Source organism: Xiphophorus maculatus, chromosome 21 (genome assembly GCF_002775205.1).
Source record: "Xiphophorus maculatus strain JP 163 A chromosome 21, X_maculatus-5.0-male, whole genome shotgun sequence".
Taxonomy (NCBI): domain Eukaryota; kingdom Metazoa; phylum Chordata; class Actinopteri; order Cyprinodontiformes; family Poeciliidae; genus Xiphophorus; species Xiphophorus maculatus.
Window position 1 is genome coordinate 28,057 of NC_036463.1, and position 26,023 is coordinate 54,079.

General features: G+C 39.3%; 1 protein-coding gene across 7 annotated transcripts in view; it reads right to left on the bottom strand.

Annotated features, from left to right (window-relative positions):
• The window catches only part of arhgef4 (Rho guanine nucleotide exchange factor 4), a 91,776-nt gene that overhangs the window by 10,735 nt on the left and 55,018 nt on the right, over positions 1-26,023 (bottom strand). For 5 of the 7 annotated variants that reach the window (XM_023326315.1, XM_023326316.1, XM_023326314.1 and 2 more), the window contains 5 exons: positions 21,011-21,162; positions 2,485-2,664; positions 2,110-2,310; positions 1,402-1,581; positions 1,051-1,283 (listed from right to left, as the gene is read on the bottom strand). In XM_023326315.1, the coding sequence (XP_023182083.1) occupies positions 1,051-1,283; positions 1,402-1,581; positions 2,110-2,310; positions 2,485-2,664; positions 21,011-21,162 (946 nt within the window). Of the gene's footprint in view, positions 1-1,050; positions 1,284-1,401; positions 1,582-2,109; positions 2,311-2,484; positions 2,665-9,291; positions 9,438-11,071; positions 12,171-21,010; positions 21,163-26,023 lie in introns of those variants that run through there. The other 2 variants (XM_023326318.1, XM_005814982.2) reach the window with 2 other exon arrangements.

The following is a 26,023-nucleotide window of genomic DNA, read 5'->3' on the forward strand; positions in this document are numbered from 1 at the left end:
GGTAAAACCATTGGTAGAGATGCGTAGACAGTCCACCATATACATTGAAAGCCGTGAATAGTTTAACAGTTCATTTTAAAATTTCAATAAGTTGGCAAGTTTACTTTGTGGGAGTGCAAACATAAGTCTTCATAGTTTGATTATTCATTCCTATGAGTTTAATCTTTGTGTTTGAGCTTGGTTTGTTCACAAATATGTCAGTAAAAGTAACAAATAATTATCAGTCATGTTGTACATTTGTTGAATGGACCCAATCACTGTATGCCAAGTTTGCATCACTGCTACAAGTTTGGCAGGGCAAGTACTGTAAAGCCAGGTGGCTCGCTATGGTTATTATACACTGTGGCAGTGGTCTCAAAGTGCAATCCTTGAGAACCAGTGTCCTTCAGCTTTTAGATGTGTCCCTTTACCTACACACTTGAATTATATGGTGAAATTGCCTCACTAGCATGCAGCCAAGCTCTACGGGGCTCTGCAAATGAGCTAAAATTGGAACCAGCTGTGTTGAAGCACAGAGACATCTAAAAGTTGCAGGAGATTGGTTCGTGAGGACAAAAGTTTGAAACCACTGCACTGGGGAGAAACCTTGCAGACTATATTTCATATTAACCCACTTCAATTTTATAGTTCCCCAGAAAGTGTCAGTATAATTATTCAGTTATTCTGGTTTTCAAAGAAAAATCAAAGTCAACTAAAATCTATGTTGGTAGGTGAGAGCTGTACAAAAGGCATATCAAATATCAGCCCAATATAGTGTGTCCCTAATAAATATCTCCCTCAAGCACAAACAAATATTCTTCCATCGTACTCAGGTCATTTGGAGCAAGGACATGTTTCCAAAGGCATCTATGAAGTACTGTGGAACAGGTCATGTAAATAATTACTGTAAATATCAAGTGTAGCTATAGTGTATTTTAGTACAACATTAAGAAAAAAACTCCAATCTAAACTTAACTACAGGGTTTTTAGATTTTTCTGTTGACACACATGAAAATTAATGTTGTGATGTAGAATATTGGCTCATTGTAAACAGCAATTAAAGCCAGTCACCTGTGCTGAGGATTGGTGTATTTGAGGAGCTCAGCCAGCTGTAATGGATACTTGCAGATCTTCTGCACTGGAGTGAGTAGGAAGCCGTCTAAAGAAATATCAATCATCTTCTGGAGCAATCGACAGGCCTCAAAGAAATACACATACTTGTTGACTTTCATCAGCTTGGAGAGTTGGTTGCAGGCGTTGGGGTGATGATTACAATACTCTGAATAAATCTGGAACTCTGTTTGCTGGACATCAGGACATAAAGACAAATGGTTCAAAGTGAGATAATCTTAAGTACATAAGATTGTGAAGTCAAAAGAAATTTCAACCTGCTTTAAAAGTAAATTAGAACATCTATCTTACATGTTCAAGAAAACAGCAGCCTATCTCACTAAGATGGGGCTGCTCCTTGTTGAATTCTTTCTCCAGGCTCTTCAGGAACTTTCTCTGAAATCTGTATATCTCTTCAATGTTTCCATAGATGGTTCTAATCTGCTCTTCAGTAAACATGTCTGTCCTCTTACGGCACTGTTTGATGTAACCCTGAGAAAAACAGAATAAGGATCAAAGATGGCTGGACTGGATTGAGCTTTTCTCTCCAAAAATACAAAGTAAAAATCATAATCTGAGAACAGGAAGAAATAATTATACTGCCTGCCATGACAGTGCTCTAAATTTAAAGCCTATTTGCTCTATTGCCAAAACATACACTTGGCTTGGACTCTACTGCTATGACCCAGGAAGTTATGTCTATCCAAAGGAAGTACCATTTTAAAAGCATTGGGTTTTATTTTATTCAGATTTTAACTTGTTAAATTATCTCTTTTCACTAATGACAGAGCTTTGTACTATAAAAATAAACTAAACAAAGCTCAGAAATAATGTATGTGGAACACATTTATATTACTTAATATGATTAATTCTCTTTTAAACCACGTAGAAAAAAATATTTGAAATCAATAAGCAACAATGTAATTTGCATAAATGTAGAATTGAGTTATTATATAAAAAATGCAACTAAATGAAATGAGTGCAAATCCAAAAGTAATTAAAATAGGTCTAGTTTCAGACCTCACAGATGTCTTTCAGGTGCTTGATGTAGTCTCGCTCTGTGATCATGATCTCATTGATGACGTTGGCTCTCATCTGTTCTTTGCAGGGTAACCCGGGGCCTAATAACAAACTCAAATCTGCTCCATCCTCATCTCCACATTGGGATTCCTCCAGATGGGTTGAAAGTTGCTCCATAGGTTCATCCTGGTTCACACGTAGCTTAAGAGAACACAGTTAAAATCCTTAGTGGGCAAAATATATAATTTACCTTATATGTTTTTACTTGTATCAAACATGTTGAAAAAACAATTGATATGTTGGTAATAAGAGACACCATATATGTTGGTATTAGCAATCACAATGAGATGGTACTGGGAGCAGAGATCCCCTCACCCGTACAAAGCTAGCAGGAAACCAGCCCTCACTGTCGATGATGCGGCCCCACCACCACTCCTTGTTTGTGGCATCAATCACTTCGATGGTATCACCAGCCTTGAAGCCAAGTTCTTGGACGTCCATGGTAACATGGTCCCAAAGACCTTCAGCATACACTACACTGCCATCACTGATCAGCTGCGGATTCACAGCAGAAACACTGTGATTATGTAGGAACTCATTCAATGAGACAAAACCACATGAAAACTGCTTGGTTCAATCAGACCAAGGATTAGGCCTAAAGCAAAACAGTCCTGCAGGATCTCTCTTCTGACCAGTGACTCTGAAACCAGCTAGCTGACAAAGTTAAGGGGTACTCCCCAGCTGTGAAATTATACCTTTGTGGAAACTTTCCTTGTCTTAGATATTACAGAATTATCATAACTATGAGGAATTTATACTTTAGATTCAATTAAAAGTATTAAGCATGGTACATTATGCGAGCAGGATATAAAGTTACACACTGTGTAACGTTTATAAAGAGAAAAAATTACATGTATTTGTTAAAACTGTCACTATGTTGTGACATAGTGGCAGGGATTGTTTGCATCCCTAGTAGCACACTAGGGATGCAAACAATTAAACAATTTACAATTAATTGTTGAATAATAGTTTGGTAGATTTAAACTAATTTCAATAGATTAATAACATGTCTTAGATCTTCTTTCAGTACTGTAGTTTTAATATCATCCAGAAGAGAGTTCTGCTGTTCATCTTTAAGTGGAGCCAGTAGTAAGAGAAACAGATAGTGAAGGATGCATCTCTCAACAGGAAAGAGAAACGTGTCAAATTCCAGTGTGGTATGCCAAATGCTTTTTATTAGGTTTTGTTAAGATATATACTTTATATATATATACAATACAGACCAAAAGTTTGGACACACTTTCTCATTGAATTCAATGAGAAAGTGTGTCTCCAGGAGTGGAGCCTGCGGCTTAATTTGACTCAACACGGGAAACTTTATCTCAATGAGAAATTGTGTCCAAACTTTTGGTCTGTACTGTATATCAGGACCAGAGGTCACACTACACTTTTTTTTGACTGACAGCATTAAAAAAAACCCATCACTTACCATTTTTACCTGTCAAACTGTAATCATATTAACATAGGCTATTCAGCTGCATTTTTTGTGCAGTTTAGTGAATATTCGCCTCGCTGAACTGTGAATTCAGATCCCATCACGCATAGGGCAGATGAACGAATCCAACTTTTTCTCCATACAAAAACCATTAACTGTGGCCCCAATAACTTAAATGAAATTAAGAGACTCCACGTAAATTACAAGCACTTCACCTGCTAGGGTCTGAATGCACAGTGCCTCAAAAATTCCTCTGAGATTTATACCTTGTGCGCGATCCGGATGTTGGCTTTTACGAGGATTGTTTTGTATGGTTTCGCTTCCCCGAAACAGACAGATGTTACATCTACTGAGTTCCTCCTGAGCGCCGCTCTCCTTCGGGGCACAGGAGGGTAATGTCTTACAGCTCCATTTGTTGAAACCACAGGGTGAGTTAAGTTTAATTTTTCGCAGCGATGGAACTGCATCCGCATTAGTTGTGCAGCGCACTGTGCATGTTACAGGCTAATTAACTTCTGAACCTTTATTTATTTTCTCAAGATAAACTGCCGGCTCCTAATTTATGTTTAGACTATAAATTGATTAACACAACATTGCATCCTCTTTAAATTTTTAAGTTCTGTATGTAATTTAAGGCGCCATTTCAACCAAAGATTTGGAATGTGTTTCTGAACCAGACACTCCAAACCGCCGCTGGACACGACTGACAGAACCCCGATTCGCACTTTTGGATCGAGGTTGGTGACTGTATGTTTCAGCGGACGTCAGTTTCAGTGGGACTTTGCAATAGCTTCTGTGTCTTTACCTATTTTGGATGCAGATTTTTTGTGTGCTTTTAGGTTATTGGTGCATGTTGCTAATAGCTGCTTAATAGATGCTGTGTTATTTGATACATATCCCATTGACCCCTCGCCAACATGCTTGCCACAGGTGATGAGTATCAGGGTCTGTTAGCAGAGTTCCATCTTTAATGGTACTCAAATTTTCTGCTACTGTGGCAAAGCATGTGGTTGAACATTGTATACCTACGGTCAGTCCAACGGTTTTTGCGTGAGCGCACCGCCTAGACACAGCAAAGTTAGCAATAGCAAAAGAAGAGTTTGCAAACATGGAGCAGATGCTCCATGTTTGCCCCTTCTCTACAATACCAGTCTTGGTATTGTAGAGAAGGTGAGGTGAGAAGACACAAACGGTTGTACTACATTCTATTTTTGGTTTTGATTGGAAGACATTGAGAATAAAACAAGACTCAAATTATTTTTACGTCTTTTTCTTCTGACTCCTGTCTCCTCTTTCTGCAGTTAAGTTGCACACAAAGCTGCTGTGTTTACAAATAAATAAACCCTCTATACATATTTCCCACAAGTTTGAACCAGAATGATTGTGTCATCTTACTATGGTAAGTCTGCCTTCTGTTCCCTCTACTCACACCTGGTAAGGATGCACGCTATGCATACACCCATGCGCAATGCATAGTGGACCCAGTAATATTAACTAAGCTTGTTTTGCTAGTTTGCAACTAAGAACTACAGTAAATATCATTGATATTTGTCACAGGTGTGTAGGGTACTCAAGCAGTTGTAATGCACTTATATTGTTTATATTAGGTTAAATAGGAACAAGGTGAGCTCTGGCTTGTCTATTGCCGTCATATAAACGAGCCTGTCAAGACGGCCGTGAACTTTGTCAGTTACAAAGTTCGGAAGTGTGACGTCACATGAGAACTCTGCATTGGATAAAATTCATATCAAATTAGAATTTGTTTGTCCAATTCTTTTTTTTATTTTATTTCATTGCAGTTTTAGAGAACTATTTAAATCCCATGCTTGGATAAGTGAATGTAAATCTCTGACCAGAATTGTGTACCTTACAATTGCATGTGCTGTGTCAGATCTTTAAAACCTAGATTTGATCTCATTATGGTGACAATACATGATGAAAAATCAATGGGTAATGGAAACAAAACTTTAGACAGGATAATATTGATGGGAGGAAGAAGTATGAATTAAAAATTAAGTAAATGGAAAAAGAAGATGATGTTGATGATGAAAGTCCTGCAGTCGCCAAATCTCAAATTGTCTATGCACACTTAACAGATTCATTGCAGGCTTAACAAACTGCTCTGTAATGCTGGCCAACCTTTCTTCCTGCAAATACACAGTTCCTAATGATGGTGCAGATCAGCTCTTTCAGGGCTGAAAAGACACCCTGTAAATGTCTCTCACACTACCAGACTTATTATTTTCCGTATGATCTAATTTTCAGCTACACTGGTGTAATCATTCATGCCAATGAGAAAAACAGGCCATGTGGCTGTTGCTAAGCAACATATAGCACTCTTTTCCCTCCTGCCCTCTGGGAGGCGTTACAGAAGCCTACGGACCAGAACCACCAGGCACCGGAACAGCTTCTTCCCCACAGCTGTCACGCTTTTGAACGCCTCCTGACATAAAACATAAACTATAAGGACTGTACTCCCCTATCCTCTCATACCACAATAACACATGGACTATCCTCACACACACACATCACGGACTGTTTTCTTCACACACACATACAACCTGTAAATTTTATCTGCCATTATTTATCTTGTATTATATTATATACATATATAATCCATTCCCTAACATTCTTGTATATTCTGTACAATCTGTGCATACAGCTCCCATATTTATATTTATACACAATATCTATATCTCTTTGCTATAACCCCTTATAGTCCATACATACATAGTCTTGTACATCTGTAAATAAATATTTATATCTCATAGAGCACTTCTGGATAGATGCTAACTACATCTCGTTGCTTGTACTTGTGACAGTGCAATGACAATAAAGTTGAATTCTTGTCAGGATCTGTGTTTTTCTGTGTTTATTTTGAGTTTTCTGTGTCCTTAAGTTTCTTCGTTGTCCTGTCCTCCCCTTGATTGTTCTCAGGTGTGTCTCGTCTCTGTGATTACCCTCCCGTGTATTTAACTCCACCTGTGTTCCTTGTTCCTCGTCGGGTCCTCGTCAATGTCTAGTCTAGTTGTCGTCAGTGTTTCCATGTGCCTGCTGTTCGTTGTTTGGACTGAGTTTTCTTCATTAAATGTCACTTTTCATCATACCTGGGTCCGCTGCGTCTGCCTCACCATCCCTCACCACACCGTTTCATGACAATTCTATTCTATTCTATTCTATTCTATTCTATTCTATTCTATTCTATTCTATTCTATTCTATACACACCATCTAGCCACTGAAGCCTTGTCAAAAAATTTCCTGTATCATTACATCACACCACAGTCTCTGTGGTAGACATTATGCTGCTATGCTAAACAGCTGCACACGGCTTGTGCAAAGAAAACACATTATGTCAGTGTTTATTGCATTAAAATACACACACACACACACACAACTGCTGCCCAGTCACCTACCCCCATTATCTGACATATGGAGCCAACAGAAGCAGCAATGGGTCTTTTCTAGCACACATAATTTGTGGCACACATAATTATAAAATATTCATTTCATTGAAAAAATAACAACAAAAACAAAAAAAAGCAAGAATCAAGATATTTTTGCAGCCTGATGCTCAGACATCCGTCTTTAGTTTATTCTGTATTATTTTCATAAGACGGTTATTGTATTCAATTATAGATGAACATTTGGAAAAGATAAATATTTGAAATATTTTATACTATTTTGCACATTCTGCTGTTCAGTATTTACTTGACTTGCACCTACTAGATGAGGGTCTCACACTCCAACTCCATGTTGAGAGACATTTCATGGACACAACATGGAGGGATGAGGCATAAGATGAACAACATTTGTTTAGGAAATGCATCCCTAAAAACTTCAGCTCTTTTAAACAGAGCAGTTAATGGACAGTGTGAAGCAACTGAGTTAGGGTTCAAGACTTCATACAAGAATAATTTCATGTTATGTACATTTAAGATATTTCTTAAATCAAATCTTCATATTTGAGCTATATATAACGTGTAATTTTGCCTTATTAATCAATATTGATGCACATTATGTAAAATGTATGTGTTTGTGCTTTAAATGTAAGCAAAGTTGTGCACTGTTATCAACAGTTGCTCAGACTTTTGTTGCTAAGCAATGTCCAGGTCTTATAAAGAAAAAAGCAGTTCATAAACATAAATTTAAAAATAGTCTGTACTTACATATCAATCTATTAAGTCATGGCTTTCTTTCAGTTTATTCACATTAAACTAACTTAGTTGGATCAAATCAGTTCATTAGGTGTTGTGTTGATCTGACCTTAACTGAGTTGACTGAATTCACTTTGTGAGGCCATTTAAAGTTAGCAGCAGTAAAATGCAAATAAAATGAAATCTCTGAACAACATGTATTCATCTTTTTATTTGGTGAAAGTCCTGGTGAGAAAATGGCAGAAGAGCTTGAAAAAGATCTCACTAAATACGTTAAAATTCACAAGCAATATAAACAGAGAATAAAATGATTTACCAGCCTGGAAAATAGAAACTGTATTGTTATAAATTTGCAAAAGTCCAATGAGAACAAAATTATTCATCTGTTCGGGCTGATTAAAGTAATTGTGTTTTATTACCTTAACTAGCCCTTTCAACATAACTGTAAATTTAGATACAATAACCTTGCTTGACTATGACTTCACCAAACCCAATTCGATGGACATCCGCTTATTCCATGACTCATCTGTTCACAGAAATTTCACTGGAAAGAAACTCCAGATTGTTCACGGAAAATCAGCATATGCGCAGATTTTTCTAAAGAAAATTCAGCTGGGGAAGGTGAAATACTTAGATGCAGAGCTACTTGACATGCTATAAGACTGGCATTTGCAAACCAGTTAATCCTGGAACAGCATTCCTTTTCCATGACACTGATTGACTGTACCCCCAATAGTGGAGGCAAGGAAGACTGTGAATGTTAGCTTTTGCAACAGTGCTATGACAGCTTCCACTGTGCAGTTGAATACATATGAAGGTATATTTAGAATTTTAACAATTAATATAGGCAGTTCTAAAGGGGGTCTCAAGTATTCATAGCTCTCATCTATTTGCAGGCAGCTGTGGTCTCTAACCCTCTCAGGTACTGGGTGTCCACTATATGGTGATTTTTTTCAAACCTGAACAAAGTCATGCAGTATGTAGCAATTGCAGTTTAAATTAAGTTAACATCATTCCCTCTTTGGTTCAGCTATTTTTACCAAAATACTTTTCAATACCATTTTTATTCAATCAAGCTCGAGTTTAAAAAAATATCTCCTGTTAAAATGTCAAAACATTGAGACATGACAGAGAGAGAAGCAGGAAAAAAACACAATCATAAGAGGCATTAAGAAGTAGGGCAGTTATTTCCACAAATAAGTCTCTTTAAAAGATAAGAAGCAAACAGTAGTATTTCCCTAAGAGCCAATGACCAGCAATAACTGATTCAACGGCACTCTGGTTCAACATATTTGAATGTAAAATATAAAATATGGAAGAAAACAGGGTGAAATTTCAATTTTCTTTCAAATTGTTAAACAAGCACAGGTTCAGATTTTTTCACAAAGGTTTCCTTCAGATTATTTTTGAGTTCCATGATCTACTGTACACATGTTCTTTACACCCTATCAGCTGAATAGTGGGTGAAGTCACTTCACCAGATCTGGTCTGGAAAATATAGGTGCTTTTCCAATGGCAAGTCAGACACTAACCGGTAAGTGTGTGCTTCGGTTCTACCCCAGAACCATTATAAGGTCTATTCCTCACTATTGTGGATGGACCATGAGCAGGCAACAGCTGTGCTCAAATCTCTGCTGATGTTAGCAATGGAGAACCTCGAGGTTGTGGTTCTGATGACCTGAAATAAACCCAGATTTCATTTTGTGTTATAGAAATACATTGTTGACCCAAACATAATGATGAAGACTCAGATCAGCTGATTATTTTGCAAAGCATAGAATTATAATTGTATTCTCGCATTTTATTTTTGTGCAACCTTCTGGATTTAGGTAATGAACTTAAAAGATGTAAACCAGTAGCTACACAGGAAATGTATTATTTTTTTTAATCCAGAGGGAAAGTAAAATTCACATCTCAAGGTAATATTATATAGTTCTGGTGTTTCACACTGTCAGAGCAAACCTGCAGCTCTGACAGAAAATGACCACAGCTGCATCATTTGTCTTTTTTAGTTTTTGCCCATTCTTCAGAGAAACAAGCAGCTTGCTGCGCTGCTAAACCACGGTCCTTCTGCTGCAAAATTTAACACGTTCCTGGTGCTGCTCATGATAATACTCCTAATTACACTCCTCCGTACTGAGCAGACAGTCTGTGTTCCACAGCTATACTATAATGTTGTTTAGAGTTTGCCATGAGGTAATCATGAGTCAATCCACGAATGCCGTCAGCTGTCAATCAAATCGCTTTGGTATCGCTTGGCATGGTTCTGCTACTACTATCTCTGAAGTAGGTACAAAAATCTGAGAACAGCCAGGCAGAACTGCGCTAGATCTGCTAATGGAAACGAATCTGATCAGGGCAGACCAGGACCATGTAAGTTAGAGGCGGTCTAGTGGAAAAGTGCCTTCAGTTGCTCAGCAACTAAGGTCTGAGCAACTGTTGATAACAGTGCACAACTTTGCTTATATTGTTTTTTTTTGGGGGGGGGGGCTACCAGTTATTTGTTATTTCTTATTTGTGTGTGAATTGTGAGACAGTTATTTTTTGTTTTTTGAGCATATGCACTGACTGATGGCACTTTTTAAATTTCGTTGTTCTTGTGACAATGACAATAAAGATTTATCTTATCTTATCTCTCTTATCTATCTTATTTAAAGCATAGCAATAAGGACAGGGAGCTCACAGTTCAGATAAATGCAAGTCAGGCCCCTTTGGTTCATCAACCAAAGCTGCATGATCTGAAAGCACAGCAATTGATCTCAGTGGATCCATGTATGTGATTTAAAAAGTATGCAGTAAAGTTGTATGCTTTTACAGCATTTAATGAGGAGCTATATTGTTGAATATCTATTTTCTGAAATGGTCTTTTGACCAGAAAAAAAATCCTGCTGATCTTCTATACAACAGTTCTTCAAAGCAAGATGAAATGACTTAATACTAACTATTGTTTTGAGAATTTCATTTCATTCATAAACTGAATATCTGCATTTAAACCAAATTTTGTAGAAACCTTAACTACATGCAAAATGTATGTTTTATAGATGATTGGTTCAGCATCTCAACCTCATCATATGGAGGTGTACGTTTTTGTACTGTTTTCAAGGGAGCTGTAAGACAGAATATAAAAATACAATAAGCTAATACAAAAACAGCTCAGCTGAGATGAAAACACACTGCATCATCATCACCATCATCATAATCACTGAGGATTTGAGACAGTACAATTCTGAGCAGCCAACCAACAGGCTGAGGTTTTTACCAGAATCTAGTTATTTTGGATAATACATATGAAGAAATATCATGCATTCTTACTCTACATGATCTTCCATTCCTCCAGTTGCACCTGTGTTTTGCTGGCATGGTGAACACCACAGGACACCCACATCGATCCAAGCAGTGTTCTCATAATACGGTGGTTCTTCTTGTGTCTCAGTTTATCTGCTCGCCTCCTCACCCATCTAGGTGTAACAGTCTATGTGTCTCTGTCTGAGCATGTGTTTCAGAGAGAGAAAGTGGATAGGTGTGTGTGTGTGCAGTCTACTGGAAGGCGAGTAGGAACATGAGCACTACATTAATGATAATAAGCAACATCATGATGACAAACACAACCACCTTTTGGGTATCTGGGGGTAGGTTACAGCGCAGAAGGGTGTTAAAGAATCCCATCTTCTGCCTGTTCCACCGCCCAGAGCCATTGCCGCGAGCCATCAGTCCCCTGGTTTCCTCCTCTTCCTCCTCCTCAGCACCTGTTCCCTGTCGCCTTTCTCTGAGCACTGAGCCTCCACACCACACCGCGTCAGCTTGTCCCACTCCTTGACTACCTCTGTCGTCTTCTAAAACAGATAGCCACCTCCGCTCGGCTCCGACAGTCACCTCCCCTGCTTCTCCTGCCACTTTGCCGATGCTCAGTGTTGCCCCGGCCTGCCGGTGGAGGCTATGTGCCTATCTATATCTGTGTGTGAATCCGCAAAGCTATTTATGTGTGTTCAGCACCATTCGTTCCTTTAATGATTCTTTCTTCTTTTAGGGCTCAGGAAACTCCCCTCTGTTTTCTTCGCTCTGCAGCCAGTTTAGGATTTCTTGTCCTTTGAGCTCCTCGTCTCAGTCTCCCTTTGGTCAGGATGTGAGGATGAAAACTGGGGGATGGGATACTCCTTCTCCTCGATACATGATCATGTCCCCTGGTTTCTGTTCTCTTCTTTTTCTTAGTCAGTGTCAGTCCGATGTTTTTCTAGCACATTCTTCTTTCACCATGTCCTACTAAAGCTCTAGACTGGCTGAACATTTTTTCTCTCTGAAGCTTTTTCCTATCTCTCAATCTTGGTACCTTCTATCTCTGTTATGAGCTCACTCTAAAATGGAGCTCAGTGCTGCGTGAATCTGTGCTACCTCAACCATCCATCTAACAACCAGAATCGGGAGTCTTTTTTTCCTCCTTTTTAACTGTGCCCACCCCTGCATCACTGGCAGCCAATCAGAATGTGCAGTGTGTCAGCACATCCTGGATACCGGACTGGTTGAGACAAGGGCATAACAACCCATGGGAGGGATTCAAGTAGTGTGGGGGTAGGGTAAGGAGCTGACAGGAAGAGGGGCAGGGTGTAGAGGAGGCCATGCAGGATAAAAAACTGATCTAAAACAAAAGTGTGTGCTGTTTTGTAACTGCATAGTTGCTGGGAATATAATATTCAGTGTTAGTAATTATCTGCTGTATAACATAATGAAAAGGTTAAGCTGTTAACGCATAAGTTCTTAGGTCTAAACCACATTTTTAAAATGGACTTGCCCATTTGAGGTGTGAATCTAAGTGTAAGGAAAAAACATAGCCTTCTTTTTGTAAGAAGAATTGAACTATCTGTGAAGTGACAGTAGTGACATTACACAATTTAGATAATGTGTGTGAGGGGGTGCATGTGCATGTGTGTATAGATGGATTTGAATGAGCGGTTAGTGGTATTAATCAGGGAGTTGTGATGTTGCAACCACAGCTATTAATGGAAATTCTGCACAAACCTGCAAGTTTCACCAGTAATCAAAAGTTTTCTGCAAATCGGACCAATTATATTAATGTTTTCTGTATTTTCTCCAGTTTTGGCTGAACATTCTTTGCAACTCAGCAATCACAGCAACTGAGCAGAATTTTGATCATCCTCTTAGGCCTCTTCTAATTTAACATCTTGTTTCACATCTCTTGAAAGCCAAGCCCACAAGATGAGGCATGAGTGACGCTAAACTTTAATACTTGCCATTTTTTCTGTTATGCTGTTATGGATTCTGAGTTTTCCTCTATCTCTTTTCTCCTCTTCTATCCCCTTACAAGCATACGCTGCAGCTTACAAAACCATATTTACATGTGACTGCCGCCAGTCATATGTAAACAGACTGAAACCGATTAGACTACTGTTGAAGGGTACAGATTGCAGAGAAGAATAAAAAGTCCTTGTCTCACTTGGTGTCACCCCTAAGGTGAGCCGAGTGTGGCCCAGCGCTGGATGGTGAATGTAACTCTGTATCTGTTCCATTTCTATGACATGTATGTGTCATGTTCCGTGTTTTTCTGTGTGTTTATTTTGAGTTTCCTGTGTCTCTGAGTCTCCCTGTTGTCCTGTCTCCCTTTGATTACTCCCAGGTGTTTCTCGTTCCCTAATTACCTCCTGTGTATTTAGTCTCACCTGCGTCTCTGTGTTTTGTCGGGTCCTCGTCGCGTCGTGTTTGTCGAGTCTGCCTGTGTCTCCAGTTGTGAGCATCTGCCCTGCGCTCTTTTGTGCTGCCTGGTCTTTTGGACTTTTATTTTCATTAAAAACTATCAATTCATCTCGTCCTGGGTCTGTTGCCTCTGCCTCACCACCTCACCTCATGACAGTATGACTTGTCACATTTGATCATTTTTCGGCATTAAAGCCTGTTTTTATATAACTAAATCTCATTATTTCTCAAGCTAATTTACACTGAGGGGTTCTGGTCGGGTCCTGAAACTGGTTAACGAATGTGTGTGGTCCACAGAGACAAAAATGAATGAACTTCAGCAGTGCTGTAGAATTTGTCATGGGTGTCACTAACACAAGTAATGGCTTGGGACATCTTCTGTGTAAAGCTGGGCTATATTATATCATTCAGCATAATATCGATAAAAAGAAAATTGCCTGGGAATGTTCTTTTTTATTGTCAGATGCTAATTTTATGGTGCAAATATGTCACCCCATCATTCTCAATACATGAGAATCCGTTCAAAATCATTATTAGACCAAGGGAAGGAAGATTAATTTATTTTACCAAACAGTTTTTTTTGGCTAAGAACTGCTGTTGAGGGCCACAAACATACGGAGCCCTACAGGAGACATGGGGAATTTTTTTTCTTTTGTGTTCCGTTGCAATAATGTACTAATCTGTTCATGAAGCATAACTGAACACTGTAAGCCTTTCTTACAGTGGCCACCATACTTTCTGCTTTAATACAAGGTTATATAAGGTCTTTCCATGAATGTTAATATCTCTTTGTGAAATATCTGAAATTTTATATCTTTTTCTTTAGTATAGAATGGCAAAAAACCCTGTGATATAAACAGAAACTTTCCGTAAGTAGGCCCGAAATAAAAATGCATCCTAATTAATAATAATTAAGTAATAATTAAGTTGCTACTCAGTGGTGGTTGTTGTGTGTCTTGTCTCTATGCTGCTGTAACTGCGAAATAATTTCCCTGCTGGGATGAATAAAGTAATTCTATTCTATAATAAGTCATCTGACAGTTTGATTGTGTCTCTGTTATGCTGGTTGTCTGAATGGTTAAAGGGCCGTTTTCATGTTCAGTTCCTGTCAGGATCTGTGTTTTTCTATGTATTTATTTTGAGTTTCCATGTTGTCCTGCCTTCACCTTGATTGTTCCCAGGTGTGTCTCGTTCCCTTATTACCTCCTGTGTATTTAATGTCACCTGTGTCTCTGCGTCTCTGTCGGGTCCTTGTCGTTTGTAGTATCAGTCTGTCTTTCTGTTCCTTCGGTTATCCTGTCGCTACCGACGTTGAGCCCAGGTTTCCGCTCAGTCGTGCTGCCAGGTTTTGTGGACTTTGTATTACTATGTTCATCATTAAAACCATCATTTTCACCTCAACCTGGGTCCACCGTGTCTGCCTCTCCACTCAACCACCGCTATTCTTGACAGTTCCATCTCAACCTTAGCAGACATAAACATGCAGTGAATAAATCGGCTTTCAATCAGTGTTTTCCACCAAAGACTTAATAATAATAGACACGTTTTATTATTATAAAACACGGCAAACTAACACGGTAACATTTTTTTCTGAATAAATACATTAAAGAGTAAATGTATCAAACTGTTTTGTAGAACAGTTGCTGTTTTTTCATTGTTAAAATTATTCCAAATTTTGACTGTTTAAAACTGATTTTGGGAAGCATCATGCTGGTTTTAGGTGTGGTTGAAATTAGTAAATAAAAAGGGGGCGTGTTGTGACGGTGCGGTGAGAGGTTGGAGAAGGAGTTAGCAATGGTGGTTAGCCACTCTAACCCAGAACAGCAGGACGCACTGTTGAAGTTTTCCACACTGTCGCTTTATTTTCACTTCGTCCATGTAAAGCCAGGTCTCCACGGTACTAACATTACAGTCTCATACATGAGAAAAGAAATGATAATTCACCGCTCTGCACCTCATCATCACCGATGATCTCCTCTACACCACATGGAAGACGAGTTCTTACTCTGTACAATAGTACAACAAAAGAAAAAGGGAATAGGCACCCCCTTGTGGTGATACCTACTCATGTCTAGGAACCAAGCAGTATAATGACTGTTACATATGCCCCCCTGGTAAACAAAGGCTGTCCTCAGCCGCACACGACTATAGACACCAGTACAGAATTTAACAAAGCAACACATAGCCGTAAAACCGCAGTTACACCCGGGGCAGGTATTAAATCACCCCTGTATACATATCCGTGGATAACTATAACACAAAGCCAGCTTAGGTTCCAAAAAGCAAACATAAAATCAGTGTGGAACTCTTCTTTGTTTTCTGAACACAAACCCTCTAAAGAACAGTTAAGGGACAATAAAATTCTTCCTATGTAACAATGGTTGACAACAAAACCAACATCATCCCAAATCATCAGAATTTCTTTTCTTATTATCTTTTGGTTTGTAACCACAAAAATTCCAACATAACACATCTAACTGAAAATTAGATGCATTCATTAACCTGAACAAATATAACCTTACACCCTGTCAAGCCTGTCAGTATGGTAGATATTTGTCCATTTATGATCTGACCAACCAGTCGTAATCCTGGGATGGCGTCGGGCTCTCAGATTGTAATGTCCATCACCTCCTGAAACTTGGCCAGACTCAGTCTCATCTGCGTGGGTCTCACTGACCCCGTGAGGCGTCCGTGAGTTGCAAATATCATTCGGCACATCACAAAACACATCACCTGGAGGGAGGTCAAGGACGGCGTCAGTCTGAGGGGAACCGTCTTCAAGGTCATCGTCCATGTGATCCACCTGTGCAGCTGCACCGGCAGTCTTTTTGCAGCTGGCAGAGTCCCAAGTATGGAAAGGTTGCATGTTCACAACATGGAAAACTCCAGCATCGGCTCCAGTTTCAACATCAATCAGTCTGTAGTTCACATCGCTGAGTTTCTGACTGACACGGAAGGGGCCTTTGAACAAAGGTGCCAGTTTAGCTGTAAAATTAGCCAAAGCATCCGATCTTGGGTGAGACTTCACTCGAACAAGATCACCAATCCCAAAAGCAGAATGGCGGCATTTCAAGTCATAGTAGTGTTTCTGTCTTTTGTGGCTGAGATCTAGCGCAGCCCTGGCGTGATGATGAGCATCCCTGAGGGTGGCTCTCAGAGTCTCTGGATATTGCACATCTGGGTCATCCAGTCCATCACAGCTTGGTTGAACGATTAGATCGAGAGGCGTGTCCAGCTCACAACCATACAACATCATGGATGGGCTAAGACCTGTGCTGTCATGCGGGGCTGTGCGAAGTGCAAAACATATTTGCGGTAGAAACCTGTCCCAAGCAGTGTGTTTGTCACTCACATAGGCACGGATAGCTGTTTTAAGCGTCCTGTTCACACGCTCTGTCGCATTTGTTTGTGGGTGATAGGCTGTAGTAAGCCTGTGTGTTGAGCCTAGAGCTGACACAGTGTGTTCAAACAGCTCACTAACAAAAGGAGAGCCTCTGTCTGAAATGAGGTAGTTGGGGCTACCATGCCTAGCAAATATTTCACTCAAGAACTTGCTAGCTGCGACCCGAGCTGTGGCCTCTCTAACTGCACATACCTCAATCCACTTCGAAAAATAGTCCACAGAGACCAGCAAATAAGCATTTCCTGATTAAGTACGGGGCAAGGGACCCACAAAGTCCACTCCTGTGTATTCCCAGGGTTTTTTGGGCACAATAGGGACCATGAGACCAGCTTGTTTCTGTTGACTTGGTTTTGTGAGTTGGCAGACCGAGCAAGAAGTGACATAACGTTTGACATCACCTGCCATGCCAGGCCAAAAGAACCTGTGTCGTAGTCTCATTAGTGTTTTGGAAACACCGAGATGGCCAGCAGTGGGGTGGTCATGGTAATAGCTCAGCAGGGTGCCACGAAGAGATGTTGGGGAAAAAAGTTTAAGTCCTTTTAATGGGTGTAAACCGCATACAGGCTTTCGGTCCCTGTAATACAGCAAACTATCATAGACAGTATATTGTTCTTGGCATTCACTGTCCATTTGAACCGATGAGTCTGATTCAATGTCTCTGAGGAGTTGACCCGTCACAGGGTCGTCCATTTGTAGCTGCCTCATGTGTGAACGATCCGACAATAACACTGGGGGCAGGGAACGGAGGTCCAAACTGCCTATAACAGCATGTTCTGGCAAGATATCAGTGGGCGTGTCACTTCGATTCGGCAGGGGATTCCTGGAAAGAGCATCAGGAACTGCATTGTGTTGTCCTGGCTTGTGGACAATTGAAAAGTCAAAGTCTTGCAGTCTCAAACAACTCAATAAAAGCATCAAAGATAAAAGGGGCATGGGTTCAAGCTCCCTCGGCTCACCCCTTCTGCCCTCCTCTGCACATGCCTGGCTGGGCATGTGCAGAGGAGGGACTCCAGGTAGATTCCAGCACAGAGATTGTATCATATTGTATCACATTGCGTCGCATCAGCTACGTCTTCATGCAGGGCCAGCCCAAGGTAACATGTGGCCTTAGGTAGAATTTAGATTTAGCTCTCCCTTTTAGGAAGAACCTCAGCATCACTAACGGTGTTTAAATATGGATTTAGTGAAGTCAGTGAGAGGGGGCCCAGGTTAATAGGCCAAGCTTAAAATCAATCACTGATTATTGGTTATTATTTACTCTAAATAATAGCTTGCTAAGCCTGGTGCTTCCCACCAGGCTTAGCAAGTTTTCTGGGGGAAACCTTGACCATATGGTAGCCATGGTAACACAACAATCAAACTATCAAGATGATTCTTTGCACTTTTAAAGTAAACTTCCTAATTAAGTCTTAAATTTACAATTAAGTTTTTTACTTTATTTTTGCTGAATGCATTAAATCAAATGTAATAGCTTTGTCATTGTCAATAAATGAATGCTACAGTTTTTGATCTATGGTCTGTGTTACAATTCAGTCATTTATAGGGGCCCTGGATGTCTGGAGGGCCCGACCAACGGCTACTAAGTTTTTTTTACTTAGATATTTCACAACCTTATAATTCTAGATCTCAGAGGTGTCAACATCAAAAAAATTGCTTTTCTGATCTCCAAAGCAGTTTACAGCCAAGTTGCTTTGGAGGTTAAACAGTCAGATTTAATTAGGGTTTACTTTGTAAAATAGCAACAAATTTGCTTACTTTATAACAAACTTCATAACCAGCGACCGTCTCTCCTATGGTCTGTTTAACAACTTCCGTCTCAGATCAACCACGAGAATCAACTTGTTTAAAGTTAAAATTCAGTTTCACACAAATACAAAGGTGCTAGCATAAATGTTTGGCTGTTGAACCGGACCGTTCACGGACGCTATCACGATAGGTTTCTCACAAATATCAGTTTAAAATTTAAAATACATACACAGTTAAAGAGCCTCAGTGAGAACATGTTTATATATTCTTATCTCCTTGGTGCAAAAAAATTGATTGAAAATCATTTAATTCACTGCATGTTTATGTCTGTTTGTGTCAAGTAAAGATGGACCTACACATGAAAACGGGTCTATATTAACCATTCAGAATACCAACATAAAAAAGTCACAATCAAAACTGTCAGATGACTTTATTACTTCTTGAAAATAACTCGGAAATCCAAATAGTTTGGATGTATTTTTTCTTTCTTTCATTCTTATGGGAAGTTTCTGTTTCTGAATGGTGGCAGCAATAACACCAGCCGCAGGTGGCGCGCCAAGGACACAGTCACAAAGAAGCATTGCCTCTGCGCTCATTTGGACGAAGGACAGAGGTCTCAGCAGCGGCGGCCTGGCTCTCCGGTTGAGGATGGTGTTGGAAGGTATATTAGTGATTAGTTTGACCTGATTAATATTAGATTCAATTATTTTCATTATCTGCATTACTTAGTTTGATTTAAAATGTGCAAAAGATGCAATTGAATCCTTTGTCTGTAAGACAGGTGAGTTAGTGCCATAACCAAAAGAGTCCACTAGGGGGACTAGTGCGCTCTTCTCCACACAATACAAGTGTACTGTAAGTGAAAGAGCAGTGATCTCATCTCGTGATCATTTTTTCTCTTACAATAGTCTCTTTTACAAGGACTACCACAGGCAGGAAGGAGCATCAGGGCGGGGCCCCCCTCTGAGCACCAGCACTGTTTGGAAGAGAGGGACGGCTCCCAGCTTCATAGGGAGTCACCCTGGTCCTGCCAACCTTTAAACACACAGGAACCTTTTAAATGTCCCACCTTTCTTTTTTTTAGTCTAATTTAACGGGAAAAATTTTATTTTATTCTGAAAGTTGGTGCTGTAAACCACTGTTTGAGTATTAATAAACATTTCCGAAGGAAAAAAAGTGCAACAACCACACCATATGTCAGGTAGAGACAGAGAGTGGAAGAGGGAGAGCAACGTCTCCACACTTTTTTCGTCTTTTCATGCTTAATTCCCTCCTTCGGTGGTTCAGCTGAATGGAGTTATCTCTGCTCACGGCAGAACTTTGTTTTAATTCACATGGCAGCTTTGTAGCTAATTACTTGTGAGGATATGAGATCATACTATTATGTGAAAACTGAGAGGAAGACAGACACAAGTCAGTTGAGTGTATTTCCTCAGTAAACAGATAGTGGTGAAGACGAGAGTGTGGTGCAAAACCCATAAATATAAACTGACACCTGTAAAAGAGAAGCAGCATCTGGGTGAAGATTAAAGATATTATAATAATAAGACATTATTATTATGAGTTTGTTTTGTGGATTTGCTTGAAGATGCAGTATATGAATTAACATGCCAAATAAATTAATCATTTGTTTTTGTTATAAATAAGTTTGATTAAAATATTATGCAAAAGTAAGAGTGTCTGCTTTCATAACAGAACAATACATAAAATTAAGGAAGTATAAGGCTTCTCATATAGGGGACATTGAAAACAAAAAGATGTATCATATAAAATGTTCCTATTTGAAAGTTATGTTAATATATGGAGCTAAGGGGATTATGGAATAATAAATTATGAGCCGTTTGGGAGCCAAGACACAAAAGCTTGGCTTTTTTCAATTCCTCAAAGAGCCATAAAGACACACTGTACAGCAGGGTCACCCACGGTTTTCAGATAGTTACTTATAAATGTTCAAGTCACAATGGTCTACAGTTCAATAGTGTCTAAAAACTCTGTTACAGAATAAAATTTGTGGGTAAGAGTTAGCATAACTCTCTAGCAATACTCTAAGTAGGAGATGCACATACATATCTTAAATTAGGCGTCTCTCGGAGGTGACTTCTCGGGGGGATTTTCACAGAGTAAGATGCAGAAGGGACTTAACTCAGCATAATGGCTATCTGACTTTCTGAAACCAAAAACTTGGGATATGCACATAGTTACCCAATAACTTACTCAAGACCAAGAATAGACCCTTGTGGAACTTATCATTTTTAAATTGGAGGAATTTTCCTGGCAACATGTTCTTTATTATGGAGATAAGATGTTAATGGCTATTGTGAGTTGCAGAGGGTTGGTCCCGATACTGGTGAAAACCCATAATTTACCAGTTAAGGAATTATCTCCAAAATAAGTACCTCATTAATGGCCAGCTGCTCTCCTCCACCTCCTCCGGGGTGTCCAAATCGATGTCCAGAAGAACAAAACTCTTTGTACAAGAAATCCTCCTCACTGCCGAATTCGTCTCCATGCCCGACCTTTTCAAATGGCCCATCAGGAACAACCAACCCTGTTCAGGGAAGGAAAGGAGTGATAAGTCAAATAAAAAAACAAAACAGGGAAAGTAAAAGTAGCGGTTTCAACATTAAAATGTTGAAACCGCTAAACAAGCCCAAACATAGTAGATCAACTTACAGTCACGAGCAAGACTATTGTTTTTTTAATGTAGAAATGTTCACCCACAAGCCTTTGTTGCCTCACACATCAAAGTATCCAAATAACTTTAGATAATTTATTTGAATAAATTATCCCAGTAACTACTAACATCATTGGAAATTATCCAAAGAAATTTCAGAATTTATAAATAAATGTGAAAATTATATAGATAAAAAAGTATTGAGCTTGTTGTTTTTACAATGCAAGTTATACTCTCATGTAAATTAATATAAATATAATTATCTCTATTTCAGGGTCCACACACATTTCTTGACAGAATTCCATACTATTCAAGGCTTTAAATAAATATTACTTTACATATATATTTGACCATTTTAGGTATCAAAATGTCCCAATACCAGCATTTAAAACAAATACATTTACATACATTTATCAAACTTATTTCAGCTTCTGGTAAAAAAAAAAAAAAAAAAAAAAAGACAAATGTACATGGTTCTTGTTTTATAAGCCACTTTATATTATAAAGAATCACCTTTATGAAAACAGTTGTGTCAAACAACCATTGATTTCACTTTCAATCAAACAAACAAAGGGAAAAGCTTTTGATTGTGTTATGAGTTTCTGTTGTATTATTAGGGAATGTGAGCGAACGGGCGACCAACTGAGGGTGTGGCTGTTTACCTGCTCCCAGTGGAGAAGGGAACCATGTTGTTTTTACTCCATTTTTCCATTATATGGGGTTCTGAGCCCACAGAAGCCCAGAGCAGGAAACCCTATTGTTTTTGGTCTTTATTATTATTATTAATTATTATTATTATTATTATTATTATTATTATTATTATTATTATCCACTGAAAAAAACTACTGCAGCCTACCAACTGTAACTCATTACAACTTTTATTTGGTATCCAGCTTCAATAATGACAGAATATTTATACTGCTGCTTAAGTATAAATATTCAGGTACATACACAAGTAGGTGGCACTGTGGTAGATAATATGTGCTCTTAATGTTTAATGCTGTTTTCTACATGTATACTTCAATAGAACAGCATAAAAAAATCCATTATAAAGGAGAAGCAAGTTTGGTTATTTGGTTTTATTTTGAGAATTTTAGCACAAACTGGGTTAGGGTTAGGGTTGACTTAAGAGAACCTTAAATTTTAGGCATCTTTTCTATTTTTGTACATGTAGAAAAAAACAGGAGAAACTAGAACTGCAATCAGTCATAATGGGCTCTTTGCCCCATTGCACCTTCCCCCCCCGTCAAATCTCACCACTCCTGCTCTTGCCTTGACCTTTGCTTCACCGGAGAACTATGCACATTGACTGAGTAGGCAATTCTTCAGGAATTTCTTCTGCTCCAAGAGCTTTCAAATGCAGGACAGTCCTGCACCAATGTATATTTGCATAGTGGGTGCAAATGCACCCAATGTGAACAAGGATCCAAATAGCTAAACTATGTCTTGCACCACTTTCTTCCGCTGCTGCAACTGAAGAGGATTTACTGCAAAAAAGTGTGAAAGTCAAACGACACAAAACATAAATAATATAATCAAATCATATTATGGAATACAAAGCAGTATAGAAATCATACTATGACCAAAAAACATTATTTTATATAGCTACAATTGATTACAAGGTTCATTAGGGTTCCGAGCCTGCGGGAGCGAGCAGACGGCCAATGAAAGGCATGGTCATTCTACTGCTACCAGCAAAACAGGGAACCCTATTGTTTTCTGTATATGTTTCCATTATTGTTATCATCAAGGTTCTGAGACAGCAGAAACATGAAAAATGAGCAACCCCCCCCCTCCTTTCTGTCTCTACTGTCTCACTCTCTGCTTCCTCTTCTGAGAGGGGAGATGTGCTACCAGCTCTCCATCTAACGGGTTAATTGAGTTTCCTAAATCTGCCGGGATTTACCCTGTCCAGAACTGAAGTAAACTCTGTTTAAGCTGGTTTCGAGAAACGATTCACCTGATTTTTAACGGCCTACATCCAGGTGTCTCACCCTTCTTCCCTCTGTGAATTAGCCAGACTGAGCAGCCTACAGCCAACTAGTTTCACAGAGCACACCTGTTAACGGTCGCTCGTTCTCTTATTTTACAACTTGCATTTGTTATTGAACCAGGTAGGTTTTAGTGACTCGGGCGAGTCCCAAGGATGACGTTTTAAATTTGGGCTACCAGCAACTTAAAAACATTTTAAACTTTTTCCTCTCCAGAATCAAACATCACAGCTATTTTACAACCATCAAAGAACTTTAAGGTGACTCATTAACTGAATGTCCACAACATCTTTTAGATTTTCTTTATGCTAAATATTTTATTAGTAAGGCATTTTTGCAAGGGTCAGTACAGCTTAATTCAGTAGCAGAAATAATCAAATAAGTAAAATCAATCATCTAGTCTATCTTTCCCTACTGCTGACACTGAAAACTAAAAAAGGAACCTTTGAGAGAGACGGACGGAGCCTGGCGCCTCGAACCCCAGACCTGGCACGACGACGAAGAAGGTGCTGCAGCAGGAGGAAGACGCCGATCGATGAAGGCCAGGATCTCCGCAGGTCTGATGATGAAGAAGGTGTTGCAGCAGGAGGAAGACGCCGATCGATGAAGGCCAGGATCTCCGCAGGTCTGATGATGAAGAAGGTGTTGCAGCAGGAGGAAGATGTTGATCAGCGAAGGCAGGAATCTCTGTAGGTCTGATGAGCCTCCTCTCCGCATGGATGGTGAGGTCACACAGGACTTGGTGCTGGCAGGAAGGAAGGCACCAGTTCTTCTTCTTTGTCTTTGCCTTTGTCTTCATCTTTGTCTTTGGGGTCTGAACCCAGCCGATGAGAGAAGTGCGATTTGAAGCCACAGGTTGTAGGGCTGACGGGTTGGTCCCCATGGCCGGACAGTCTTCGGCTCCGTGGCCCCGGCTCTTCTTCAGCTGCAGAGTTCTTTGTCCATCTCGATCTTGGCTCGAAGCTGCCCGGAGGATCCAACGAACGGTTCCTCTTTTGCACTCACCTTTTATAGGGTTTCTTTGGCTAGCACTGTTGCTGGGCTTGTTTCATTGGCTGACTGCTGATCTCATATCCATCACTGTCTTACAGACATTATGTCCTGATGTCTGTGCTAATGTCTCAGGGTTGCTCAACCTCCTATGTCCATTGCCTGCACAACCTTTTACCTAAATAAGGCGTTGATCATCTCTGCTCTCCTGTTAGTTCCCCTTTTTCCCTTCCTTTCACCTTTCACCTACCATCTACCTCCAACATATCAGTGATGTTTAATTGCAGTTACACCATTTCAAGTTCAATGTCAAAATCACATTTATATCACTTTTATTTTCTTTAGCTTCTCTGATTTTAGCATTCATTTATAATTTTATAACCATAACTTATATCACATTTATTTTCTTCAGCTTCCCTGATTTATCATTCATTTATGATTTTATAACCATAACTTATTAATTATACTTATTATAATCTTAATGTGAGTTATTACAGATGTTTTTCTGAAAAGAAACCAAAAGAATAATACATGATTCTAATTATTTACTACAATATTAATATAAGTATTTTACTTTGAATCTTATCAAATTACCAAAATGTTTAGATTTAATTCTTTAAACTTTCATGCTTTAAAATAAGAAATAGTCTCATCTATTTTTATGAATCTGCAGGCTGGAAACTTCCTCTTTTTCCAGGAAACCTGCTTTTCCTGTTTCATGACTCTCTCTGTCTGACTATGATTTCTTATGATTAAATAGAGAAAAGTAGAATTAAAGCAAAGTTTGCATGAGACAAAAACAACACACACAACCAGATTTATTTTATTGACACTTAAGTCTACTGTTGGGCCTAGATATCACTTGAGTGATTCATTTTAAAGATAACTTTATTTATTATTACTGTTAAACTAACTTTATTGACACTTAAGTCTACTGTTGGGCCTTGATGTCACTTGAGTGATTCATTTTAAAGATAACTTTATTTATTATTACTGTTAAACTAAAATCTCCAGCATGGGGAAGTGGGATGAGCTCGGATTTTCTTGACACCCCCTCCACGAGGTCAGACCTTTCACATGCTGGGAGTCCATCACCCTCCTGCAGTTCGCCGTCCTCATCCCCTGGAAAGAGAAGAGGTTCGTCTGGGATGTGAAGATGCAGATTCTTCATCCTCAGTTGTCACAGAGGGCTCAGTGTAGTCATCAAAACTCCACTTCTCTTGACAGTTATTATTAAGGAAGAATAATTTAAAATTAACTTTGGACAAAACGTTTAGCTCTCTCTTCCTTACTTCCGGGTCCTCTCAGCGGGCGGCGTGCAGCGAGCAGGGAAACAACAACAATGCGCGTTGACGTCACAAAATCACAGAGTTTAATCCCATACAAAGCTACAGAGAAACAGAGATATTCATTCATTACCTTGAGACAGGAAAAATAGAGAAAGAAAAAAACAAAGAAAAGGCAAAGGCGCGTCTTTGGGTTAGGGTTAGCTGATGCAAAAAAGCAAAATAGTGGCAGCTTTCTGAATTTTTACTCCTGACACTAAGTCTTATACTAAAGGTGTGTCTTGTCTTTTTAATATATGCAGTTAAGGCGTTCCTCTAGTTGACCAACTGGAAACTCCCTTAGGCACTCAGAGAAACTTAGGAACTCCCCCTAATTTACGGCAAAGATCAAAGGGCCATCTGGTCTCTGGTAAAACAAAAGAGCCCTGCGCCCTGACCCCCTGTGATTCTACGGTCATTCGAGCAAAG